Source organism: Cyprinodon tularosa, unplaced genomic scaffold (assembly GCF_016077235.1).
Source record: "Cyprinodon tularosa strain WSP-4 unplaced genomic scaffold, ASM1607723v1 ctg400, whole genome shotgun sequence".
Lineage (NCBI taxonomy): Eukaryota > Metazoa > Chordata > Actinopteri > Cyprinodontiformes > Cyprinodontidae > Cyprinodon > Cyprinodon tularosa.
This window is the reverse complement of record NW_024039120.1, coordinates 582567-594658: the sequence shown is the minus strand read 5'-3', so window position 1 is coordinate 594658 and position 12092 is coordinate 582567. Positions and strand designations below refer to the sequence as shown.

Here is a 12092-nt window from a genome sequence, read left to right as displayed (position 1 = left end):
GAAGGGATACGAAATGAAGAGAGAACAGGCAGAGCTAAACAGGTGGGTGGAATAAGCAATCAAGCCACCAGTGCCAGGACCATGACACAAATAAGAGCTGCCTCCCCCTGGACAGGTACTCTGGGATTTCCTACAGCTTTTTATCTGTTTGATGTGACTGAAAGTGAATATTAAGTGTTTACAAAGTATGTGGGAAAAACTGCAAGTACCACAATATAACACCTAATATTTTCCCTTGGAAAGTTCTAACATTTGTATGAAGATGTCTATATACCAAACTGAACGATTGTTATTCTCTACTTAAAAAAACACTTTAGATTTAAGATGGAAAAATGTTATGTAATTTTTAAAATATTTTTTTATTTGATAAGTGCATAAACACCTCATTTTATTTCAGTGTTAAATTCTGTTTAAAGTAAAAGATTACCATTAAAAATGTCTCTGGACCTTTACAGGTTGTTGATTTTCTATATTCGGACCCCTGATACACTGATACAAAGTACTAGTTGGACAAATCTAATTTCTTACACTAAATCGAAACCTTTATCCCTTGACTGCATCACTGGATATGACCCAATACCTGACCTTACCATATTTGCCTCTTCCAAGAGCAGTCTGCCCTGAGTAAATGGCACCTGCTTGAAGCTATGTGCATTCATCTGAATAGTCCATTGAAGGAGCAGAAGCGTTAATTTTGAGCAGCAAAAGCTTCAGACAAGCATAAGTGTGTCACGTGCCAATTCTAGCCTCTTAGATCTGGAGGAAATTAGATGTTTACAGTAAATGGGGCTCTTAGCAACACCCACAGAGTTCAATATTGATTCAATGATTTGTTTTTTTTTATATGAGGAGAAGCATCAGCTTTCAGTTCTGAGAAGCATTATCTTCTTTCTCCTCAAGCTCCATTTCCATATAGGAATGACTGGGAAAGGGCATAATTGTAAGCTTGACACTTTCTTAAATTCAACCATGACAAGGTTTCCTTTTGTTTTGTTGGAGTTTTCTATGGTCATTCCTGCTTTTTGAAACCTACTGATTGGATATTTTACTCAATCATGAACAAAATTGCTAGAACAAATAATGTCATGATGCTTTTACTATATTTGGGCAGAATTCACATGAAATGCATTTTGAGATTTAAAAAGGGGGATCTAATGCCCTAACTTGGACACTTGTGAACTTTGAAGCTAGATGTTCTGGACTCTGAATTCTAAAGGTTCTGGTTCTTGAGCTGTTCTGTTAGTTTTCTTGCAATCTAGAGAGAGGCTTGGCTTTATTTGATTAGATAACATTAAAAAAAATTTTTTTAATTTTTTTGAGTAGACATAAAAAAAAAAATTAAATATATATATATGTGTGTGTTTGTGTGTGTGTGTGTGTATGTAGGAAATTACCTACAGATGGCAGCAGATAAAGGCTCACCTTCCCTCCTCGTACTCCACTATCTGTCTGCTACTTTTGACACTCAAATTCTTCTCAACACGCTACACAAAACTACTTGACTCTCTGACACTGCTCTTAACTGACAGAATGGAGTACATCCCATTTGGCAATACAAGTTCCAGACAACACAAAATCACCTGCAGAGTCCCCCAGGGATCAGTTGTTGGACCCATCCTCTTCATCATCTACATCCTCCCACGCGGTCATGTTATCAGCCACCATGGAGTCTCATTTCACTTGTACGCTGATGATCGACAACTGTACATTAAATCTGATTCTTATACCACAGCAGCTTCAACAAAAGCATTATCATCTTCAAAACTCACTGCCTGTCTAGAGGAGATAAAGATGTGGATGAAACACAATTTTCTCCAGTTGGACAGCTCCCAAACCGAGGCAATCCTTGTTGGTAAATCACACTAAGTCCAGTCATCCTCCATTACTGGTATAACCATCTCTGGCCAGGACATTCCCCTCTCCACAACAGTCACCAATCTTGGTGTAAATTTTGATTAACAACTCATCTTTGAAGCCCATATAAAACACCTCAGCAAAATATCCTATCATCTAAGAAATATTTCAAAACGCCGTTCTACGCTTACCTTGCAGAAAAACTGGTTCATGCCTCTGTTTCCTTCAGGCTAGACCACTGTAACACACTTCTCATCAGGATCCCTAACAAGAATCTGCAAAAACTACAGTAAGCTCACAACAGTGCTGCATACCCATTCTCCACTCAATTCACTGGCCTCCTGTTTCTGCAAGGATTGAATACAATGTCAAATGCTGCCCAATACCAGATGGAACTGCTGCTCACCCCTCTCACTACAACATGATCCCACCGCCTAGAACACTTAAACCACCTCTAACCGATAAAGAAAAAAAAAGTATATATATATATATATATATATATATATATATATATATATATATATATATATATATATATATATATATATATATTTATTGGTTATAGGGTCTCAACTTCCCGTTGGATGGCTGTCAAGTCAGACATCTACTCCGTGATTGAGCAATCAACAGCATGTCCATAGCTCCATAAAATCACATTTATTTACAAGATGCTAATTCATTCAGATTTACCTGTAAGTGGAGTGGGAGGAAATTTAATGTACAAGTAGATTTAAAGGAATAGTACACCCAAAAGATGATTAGCCTTCATTTTTTACTCACCCCCATGCTGAACAACACTCTGGAGTACTTTTTTGATATCTCAAATGCGTCTGGAGATCTGGGAGGCTTCTTGCTGTCTTCTGACATTCAAATAATGGAGGTCTGTGGCGCCCAAGGCAGAAAGGTCCATAAAAGTCCACAAAAAACGTGTCAATATTCCTCCATACTGCTCGTCCAATGTATTCCAAGTGTCCTGAGTGGGTAGCGTCCATAATTTACTTGAAACGAAGTCATTTAGAATGTTTTTAGAGCATAAACAGTAGTGTATAGGATTTCCTAAAAGCGCGTTCACGAGTCTACGGAAACCGCGGCAGACCAAACCAGATGAAAGTGCGCATTCAGCGTCTGCTCTGCCGATAATGCAAGCGTAGAAGAAGAAATGTGCTGTTTACCTGTGCAAAGAAAGAAACAACAAAAGAAAAATGTCTGAGGACTTCAGTTTTGAGGAAGAGCATGAGTTCTTTGCCGAGCTGAATGCGCACTTTCGTCTGGTTTGGTCTGCCGCGGTTTCCGTAGACTTGTGAACGCGCTTTTAGGAAATCCTATACACTACTGTTTATGCTCTAAAAACATTCTAAATGACTTAGTTTCGAGTAAATTATGGACGCTACCCACTCAGGACACTTGGAATACATTGGACGAGCAGTATGGAGGAATATTGACACGTTTTTTGTGGACTTTTATGGACCTTTCTGCCTCAGGCACCATAGACTTCCATTATTTGAATGTCAGCAGACAGCAAGAAGCCTCCCAGATCTCCAGATGCATTTGAGAAATCAAAAAAGTACTCCAGAGTGTTGTTCAGCATGGGGGTGAGTAGAAAATGAAGGCTAATCATGTTTTGGGTGTACTATTCCTTTAAAGTATCTGATTAGCATACACATTTAATATTTACCAATCCAAATACCAGTTGCTATGAACACACTATCAAATTCATAAATAAATAACATTTACACACAATATCATCGGCTTGAAGGTATGCCATTTTGTGAGAGAATATACATAGATGTGTCATGATGGGTTCTCAGAAAGAGACCCAAGAATGCAGAACACCACTTAACGGACACAGGGATGAAAAGTTTAACAGTTTATTGAAGCTCAACACACAGAATGTACGGATGACTGGTTCGGGCCTGGGTTCTGGTTTCACCGGAGTCTGCGTGAGAGACAGAGCGGTTAATGACTGCTGATAGGATTAGGTTTCCAAGTGAACTCAGATTTGTACCTTGTGGGTTCTTGAGGTTCTCTTGGGAGAGTCACTGTTGGTTCTGGGGAGAAGTCTGTTAGCAGAATCCGCTAGCTGCTTCAGCGTCTCACGTCTAGCTTGATCAGACCTTGGGTTTGGTTCTTCAGCTCTAGTCCAGAGCTGCTTGGAGATTTTCAGAGGATCTTCAGGGTTTGGCTCAGAGGGTCGGCTCGGCAGGTTTGCTCCTCCAGAGCTTTCACTGAGGAGGTACAGGTTTCCTGGAAACACAGAGAGAGTAGTTAGGATCCGACCTGGATTCAAAGACATAGAGATTACTCTAGGATCAAGGCTTTAGCGCTGACCAACTGGAACAACACTGCGGCGTTGAGGCAAGGTCTGAAGACAGCTTATGTAGGATCCTCTGATGATGTTGACGAGCTGCAGCTGCGCAGGAGGCTCCCTCAGAGGATCCACAGCGGACTCTGCTGGAGAAGGATGGAATCCTCCCCAGCTCCCAACAGTACCCCCCCTCAACGACCGCCCCTTGGCGGTGCAGAAGAGGTGGATGGACAGGAACGCTCGTACTCCTCGATCAGAGTGGGGTCGAGGATGTACGAGCCCGGGACCCACTGACGGTCCTCAGGTCCGTAGCCCTCCCAGTCGACGAGGTACTGCCAACCGCGACCTCGTCGACGGGAGTCCACGATGCGGCGCACCGTGAAGGCCGGATGACCATCAACTTCCAGGGCGGGTGGTGGGGAGTCGGACGGAGGGCACAGAGGACTCGAAGAGACGGGCTTAATCTGGGAAACGTGGAAAGTTGGGTGGATTCGGAGGGACTGGGGTAACTGAAGGCGGACAGCTGAAGGGTTGATGACTCGAGAAATTTTATATGGACCGATGAATCTTGGGGAGAGTTTTCGAGACATCCCCTTGAGGGGGATGTCTCGAGTGGAAAGCCACACCTCCTGGCCCTCAGAGTACTCGGGAGCGGGACGTCGCTTGGTGTCGGCAAAGCGTTTAGAAGAGGCAGAAGACTGATTAAGTGTGGTGATGGTTTCCCTCCAAATCCTCTGGCAGCGACGGATGTGATGATTTACGGATTGCACCGATATCTCTCTCTCATCTGCGGGGAAAAGAGGTGGTTGATAACCGAGACTGACCAGGAATGGGGACTGACCAGTGGATGCAGAGCGGAGGGAGTTGTGGGCGTATTCAATCCAAGGAAGGAACTGGCTCCAGTCCACGGGGTTACTTGATGTGAGACAGCGGAGGGTGGATTCCAGTTGTTGATTCATGCGCTCGGTCTGACCATTCGATTGGGGATGATATCCTGATGTGAGGGAAGGTTTACAGCCGAGCGCAGAGCAGAAAGCTTTCCATACCTGGGATATGAATTGAGGTCCTCGATCCGAGAGGATCTCCTGGGGGATACCATGAAGCCGGAAAACGTGTTTGATGAGGAGTTGAGCGGTCTGGAAGGCTGTGGGAAGCTTTCTGAGAGGAACAAGGTGGCAGGACTTCGAGAAACGGTCTACTATAGTGAGTATAGTGGACATACCTCGGGAGACTGGGAGACCGGTGACAAAATCGATGGCAATATGGGACCATGGACGCGAGGGAACAGGAAGTGGTTGGAGCAGGCCAGAAGGAGGTTGGTGTGAGGCTTTGTTGCGGGCACATGTGGGACAAGCCAACACATACTCCTTTACGTCCTTGTGGAGTGAGGGCCACCAGAAACGCCTGGAGATGAGAGCAACTGTTCTACTCACTCCTGGATGAGCGGTGAATTTGGCGGTATGCATCCACTGGATCAGACGGGACCTGACGGATGAGGGAACATAGGATCGATTAAGCGGACCGGTACCTGGATCTGGTTCAGTGGCAAGGGCAGAGTTGATAAGATCCATTATCTCCCAATTGACCATTCCAATGGTACATGAAGGTGGGAGGACGGGTTCAGGTGTCTCTGGATGATCGACGGAGTAGAGACGAGAGAGAGAATCGGGCTTCACGTTCTTGGATCCGGGCCTGTATGAAATGATGAGGTTGAAACGGGAAAAGAATATTGACCACCTGGACTGGCGAGGATTAGCCTGCTTTGTGGACTGGATGTAAGCCAGGTTCTTATGGTCTGTCCAGACGAGAACTGGATGCTCAGCTCCCTCCAGCCAATGCCTCCACTCTTCCAATGCCAGCTTAATGGCCAGGAGTTCTCGGTCACCCACGTCATAATTTTGTTCGGCTGGAGAAAGCCTACGGGAGAAAAAGGCACACGGATGAATTCTTTGATCTGAGTCTAACCTTTGAGAGAGAACCGCTCCAACCCCGGAGTCGGAAGCATCCACCTCTAGGATGAACTGTTTCGTCGGATCAGGTTGGATGAGAACAGGTGCTCTGGAAAACAAGGATTTTAGTCTTTCAAAAGCAGTTTGAGCCTCGGGGGTCCACTGAAAAGATCGCTTGGTGGAAGTTAGTGTGGTTAATGGAAGGGCGGTTTGACTATAATTCCTTATGAACCGGCGGTAGAAGTTGGCGAATCCTAAAAACCTCTGAAGCTGTTTTCGGTTCTCAGGAACAGGCCAGTCCAAAACTGCCTTTATTTTGTCCTCTGATGGTTTTACCTGGCCGCCCTCGAGCACAAACCCCAAAAAGGTGACTGAAGGTTGATGGAACTCGCACTTCTCGGCTTTCACGAACAGTTTGTTTTCCAGAAGTCTCTGTAAGACAAGACAAACATGTTTCTTGTGTTCCTGGAGGTTCTTGGAGTAAATGAGAATGTCATCAATGTATACGAAGACAAACACATTGAGGAAGTCTCTGAGTACATCATTAACTAGAGCCTGAAAGCAGGCAGGTGCGTTAGTTAAACCGAATGGCATCACCAGGTATTCGAATTGACCCAGGGGTGTTTTAAAGGCAGTTTTCCATTCATCGCCCTCTCGTATCCTAAGGAGATGATAGGCGTTTCTTAAGTCCAGCTTGGAAAACACTGTTGCACCCTGTACAGGTTCAAAAGCGGAGGCGAGAAGAGGCAGTGGGTATTTATTTTTAATTGTGATCTGATTCAAACCTCGATAATCAATACAGGGTCTCAGGGAACCATCTTTCTTGCCCATGAAGAAGAAACCGGCGCCCAATGGAGAGGATGAAGGGTGGATTATTCCAGCAGCTAATGATTCGTTGATGTATTTTTCCATTGTTTCTCTTTCAGGCTTGGAAATGTTATACAATCTGCTGCTAGGAAGAGGTGCACCAGGTAAAAGTTCAATGGCGCAATCGTATGGTCTGTGTGGAGGTAGGGACGTCGCACTGACCTTGCTGAAGACAGGGGCTAAGTCATGGTACTCAGGAGGAACTGAAGAGAGGTCAGGAGAGTCCATCTCCCCCCCACCACTAGGAGGCCCCACCATAGGGGCAGCAGAACGAAGGCAGGTTTCGTGGCACGTAGAGGACCATGATTCCAGAAAGCGTTTAGTCCAATTAATGTGAGGGTTATGCTTCTCCAACCACTCGAACCCGAGGACCAGTGGGGAACATGCAGAAGGAAAAACAAAGAAAGTTATAGTCTCTCGGTGGTTACCTGACAGAAGTAGCTTGAGGGGCTGGGTTTGGTGGGTAACTCGATGGAGTCTTTTTCCGTCTATGGCGGACACACTGAGGGGCTGAGAGAGAGGAACGGTTTTAATTTGGAGTTGCTGGACGAGGTTAGAGTCGATTAGGTTACGCTCACAGCCTGAGTCGATGAAGGCGGAGAAAGAGAGACTTAGGTTATCACAGAAGAGGGTGGCAGGCAGCAACAAACGAGGAGATTTTATTGTATTTGTTTGGCCCGCCAGACTCCTCAGATCCTCTGGCGGGCCCCGGCTTTTGATTTTGCCGGGCAGGAGGCGATGAAGTGTCCACTCTCGCCACAGTAGATACATAACTTACTTAGGAAACACCTCTGTCTCTCCTCTGGAGTGAGCCTAGTATGTCCCACCTGCATAGGTTCATAATTCCTCTCCCCCGAATGAGAGGCTTGAACAGGCAATGGTAGAGGCAGGGGCTTAGACGTCTGAGTGGGCATCTGCTCTGTGGAGGGAGAACACACAGTAACGTTAGGAGAGGCAGGAGAGAAGTTACTCTGCTTCTTTGAACTGTTTCTGGCTCGAATCCTATTATCTAGTCTGATGGAGAGGCGAATTAAATCCTCGAGGGAAGCAGGCTCGTCGAGGGTTGCTAGTTCATCTTTAATATGTTCGTTTAGCGCCATGAAGAAGGCTCCCTTCAAGGCGCTTTGGTTCCATCCGGAAGCTGCCGCCTTAACCCGGAAGTTTATTGAAAAATCTGCCACCGATGAATTTCCTTGTTTAAGGTTGAAAAGAGCTCTGGAATCTATTGTTTGGTCAGTCTCCTGGTTGAAAACCTGGGAAAATTCAGCAATGAAGTCAGAAAAATGGCAATTTAAACTGTCGTCAGTGGCAAATCTTGCCTGAGCCCAGTCCAAGGCTCTTCCTGTTAACTGAGAAAGAATGAATGTTATCTTCTTGTGATCTGAGGAAAAACTGCCAGGAGAGTTCTGAAAAATCAACCGACACTGGAATAAAAATCCCTTGCAATCTTTCATGTTACCTGAGAATTTCTCTGGAAGACTAGGGCGGAACTCTGATGACGTCATAGGTTGTGACCTCGGAGGAGGGATTGGACCCGGAAATGGTTGTTGAATTGGTGCAGCATTAGCGCAATTCAGGAAGTTAGCACAATTCTGAAGCATTTGGTTATGTGTTCCAACAAGATGATATAACTCACGAAGCGTTTGAGATTGTCCTTGTAGAAGAGCATCCTGTTCTTCCAAACGACGATTGAGGTGATCTGCTGGGCCTTGAGTTTGGCCGCAGTGTTCTGTCATGATGGGTTCTCAGAAAGAGACCCAAGAATGCAGAACACCACTTAACGGACACAGGGATGAAAAGTTTAACAGTTTATTGAAGCTCAACACACAGAATGTACGGATGACTGGTTCGGGCCTGGGTTCTGGTTTCACCGGAGTCTGCGTGAGAGACAGAGCGGTTAATGACTGCTGATAGGATTAGGTTTCCAAGTGAACTCAGATTTGTACCTTGTGGGTTCTTGAGGTTCTCTTGGGAGAGTCACTGTTGGTTCTGGGGAGAAGTCTGTTAGCAGAATCCGCTAGCTGCTTCAGCGTCTCACGTCTAGCTTGATCAGACCTTGGGTTTGGTTCTTCAGCTCTAGTCCAGAGCTGCTTGGAGATTTTCAGAGGATCTTCAGGGTTTGGCTCAGAGGGTCGGCTCGGCAGGTTTGCTCCTCCAGAGCTTTCACTGAGGAGGTACAGGTTTCCTGGAAACACAGAGAGAGTAGTTAGGATCCGACCTGGATTCAAAGACATAGAGATTACTCTAGGATCAAGGCTTTAGCGCTGACCAACTGGAACAACACTGCGGCGTTGAGGCAAGGTCTGAAGACAGCTTATGTAGGATCCTCTGATGATGTTGACGAGCTGCAGCTGCGCAGGAGGCTCCCTCAGAGGATCCACAGCGGACTCTGCTGGAGAAGGATGGAATCCTCCCCAGCTCCCAACAAGATGAAAAATGACTTGTGCAGGCAGATACTTATTGACTGTGGGGAGGTGTAGTTAGGTGATTTATGACCAAAGAGGCCTTTAAGATTAATCCCCTCATGTCTCCTAGCTATGAGCTCAATCAATTTATTAAAGTCTATTGGTTTCTGATTAAGAAAATCATTTAATAAAGTATTATTTCTGTCAAGTTTGAACCATGATTGAAATAATGTTTTTTCTATGCCTGTGTGAATTCTCAGTTATCCGAGTCATGGCAACCATCTGGAACTCCAATAAACCAGAAGAACAAAGTGTGGCTATTTAATTTGCATCTGACTTGGAAAGTGCTTAGGAGGGACCAACATGCTACTTAAATAAATATAGTTCTCTTTTTTTCTTATGTCCTTTTCTTCTCTCCCCTTCCCCGTCTTTCCCCTCCTCCTTTGTCACCTCCCTTTTTTGCTTTTTTTTTTTTTTCAAAATACACAACTGGAACCTTAATGCAACCCAAATGCTGCTCTGCTTGTTAAGGCAAATATGTTGGGGTATTTTCCAGTACCAGAACATCAATTCTTAGGGCTATGTTGACAAACAAAAATGAAAAAATAAGAAAATGTAGTAAATGTAGCAAATTTGCCAATACAACTCAATGACTTAAAAAAAAAGAAACACACAAAAAAACTCTATGGCCGTGCTGGTTCCTGTGAAAGACAGGTGTTGCATTACAAATTATGCTCTATTTTTGCTCTTATGAAAAACATTTTTAATATGCTTGTTTAAGTTATCTCATTCTAAAGTAAAGGTGTAGGTGTTTCCGTTACACGACAATGGGATAAAACATTAACCGAAAAAAGATAGAATATATAGCATTAATAGAATTGAAGATAATTAACTGGAGGAGAGACTGAAAGTCAGAGCTGGTCAGTTGGCTGGTTTGGTTTAGTAACATCGCCCTAACCTGATAATCTTCCATCTCCCACATGCCGCTGCATTCTCGCTCATACATTGAAACCCAATTTTTATTGATCTAATCTTTTGCCACAAGCTAATAGGTTTGCTTCATTCACTGCCAAACACAGAGCTTTTGACGTATTTCATTAAATCTAGGAAGGTAACAACTCTCAGTATCACCAAGCTGTATTTTCTAGTATTGCAAGCTTGATTAGCTTGTGGTAGTGCCAAGCATAATGCATGTGGGATGTGGGCTTTGTTACTGCTGTCCTAAAGAACAAAATGTACAAAATGCTTGCCTAATGCAAAGCAATTTTAAATGTACTTGCTTGTCGCACATATTTGACAGTTACTTAACTGGATTAAGAATAGGGGGAGTTAGAGTTAAATGAATTTAGGAAAAATTGTGTTGTTATTTCTGAAAGTCTTTTAGAACAGTGTATCTGGCACTGTAATGCTAGTTGTCCTCCTGATCAAAACCACTGGAATACATGAGCTCAACTATATCTATGAAATGCTTTTTTTTAAACATCAGCAATCCTTATTAGAGACTTAGACTTAGACAGATTTATTTTGTCAGTTTGTATATAGTGTAAACAAAAAGAAATTTCGTTTAGACCAGCACCCTAGCCAATTTCATTTTTTAAAGTGTAGCCTTGATAAGGTAAGCAGCAGTTGTTTTTGAGCTGCTGCTACTGCCTCCAGCTCCTGAAGCACTCGCTTCTCCTGGCTCAGGGGAGGGAGAGGACGATGACGACGGTGCTGTGATGGTTGTAGCCTCCTGGGTTGAAGAGGATGATGTGGTTAAAGCAGCAGTTGTGCCATGGGCAGGTTTAGCAGTGACAGACAATGCTGGAGAAGGTCTGGAAGCCGGAGAGGGCGGGGAGGAGCCGGCTGGGGATGTTTCAGCATTTGGCAGGGAAGCATCTAGAGTCCTCTCCTCATTTTCACCTGCAGAGGGCTGTACTTCCCCTCTAGATGCCAAAGATTGGCTGGGAACAGCCTCAGAAGAACCTCCATTCACGCTGAGCTCTTTGTTTCTATCGGCGCGGTACATTAGCAAGCCCCCCAGGCAAGCAACACCGTCTGGTACTGCTTCACGCAGCCAACACCCCATCAGAATGATGGTACGGCAGTTACATATCTCCTTTTTTGAAGAGAGGTCCAGTCGGAGATTATCTATTTTGTTTCACAACTAGCACACATTGGAGAGCAGGATTGATGGAAGCAGTGGTCTGTGGAGATATCTCTTTTTCTTTTTATAGTTAGCCCCCCACTGTAGCCTCGCTTTCTTCGTTCCTTGCGCATCTCTTTCTCCTACCATTATTCGCCTTAAACATGCTCTTCTTTAACAATAAATTATTAAACAATACTGCACTCTGCCATTTTGGAAGTGGTATGGCAACTGTTTCTTCTCTTTTATTTTAGCTTTTCTGCTTTTTATGTTGATCAATGCCCCTCTGTGTTTTTTTGCGAGTACTGCAACTACATCTGCATCAACTATAAACATGTACAGCACCTCTATTGCCTCACGCATGGAGTGCATGGACCGGTGCAAACACCCAAAGTGCCAGTATCTGTCAGCCTTATAGTCAGGGTAGAGGTCTGAAGGCTTGAGAGGCTTGGGATGCAGATCTGAATCTTGAGGGACTCAAAGTGATGTCTGGCAGCATGAGATGCTCAGGGCTTGAGTGACTGACTGGAACTGATCAAGCTGACTCATGGTGGCACCCTGAAACCTGTGGCCTTGGTAGGGCCCTA

General features: G+C 44.5%; 1 protein-coding gene across 1 annotated transcript; it reads right to left on the bottom strand.

Annotated features, from left to right (window-relative positions):
* Window positions 1–3722: 3722 nt before the first annotated feature.
* LOC119791843 (putative protein TPRXL) lies at window positions 3723–11388 on the bottom strand. Its single transcript, XM_038298181.1, has 4 exons — window positions 11028–11388; window positions 9245–9439; window positions 8922–9160; window positions 3723–4098 (listed from the first exon to the last, which is right to left on the bottom strand). The coding sequence occupies exons 1-4, from the start codon at window positions 11386–11388 to the stop codon at window positions 4015–4017; spliced, it is 879 nt and encodes a 292-aa protein (XP_038154109.1). The 3' UTR covers window positions 3723–4014.
* Window positions 11389–12092: the final 704 nt, after the last annotated feature.

What these genes read in the sequence shown, in the direction of transcription:
- LOC119791843 (XM_038298181.1), bottom strand. Translation starts at nt 11,388, where the DNA reads ATGTACCGCGCCGATAGAAACAAAGAGCTCAGCGTGAATGGAGGTTCT. An exon ending in TGCTTCAGGAGCTGGAGGCA is followed by an intron (nt 9,440 to 11,027) that starts GTAGCAGCAGCT and finishes ACCTCCCCACAG; the next exon opens with TCAATAAGTATCTGCCTGCA. An exon ending in CCGCAGTGTTGTTCCAGTTG is followed by an intron (nt 9,161 to 9,244) that starts GTCAGCGCTAAA and finishes CTGTGTTTCCAG; the next exon opens with GAAACCTGTACCTCCTCAGT.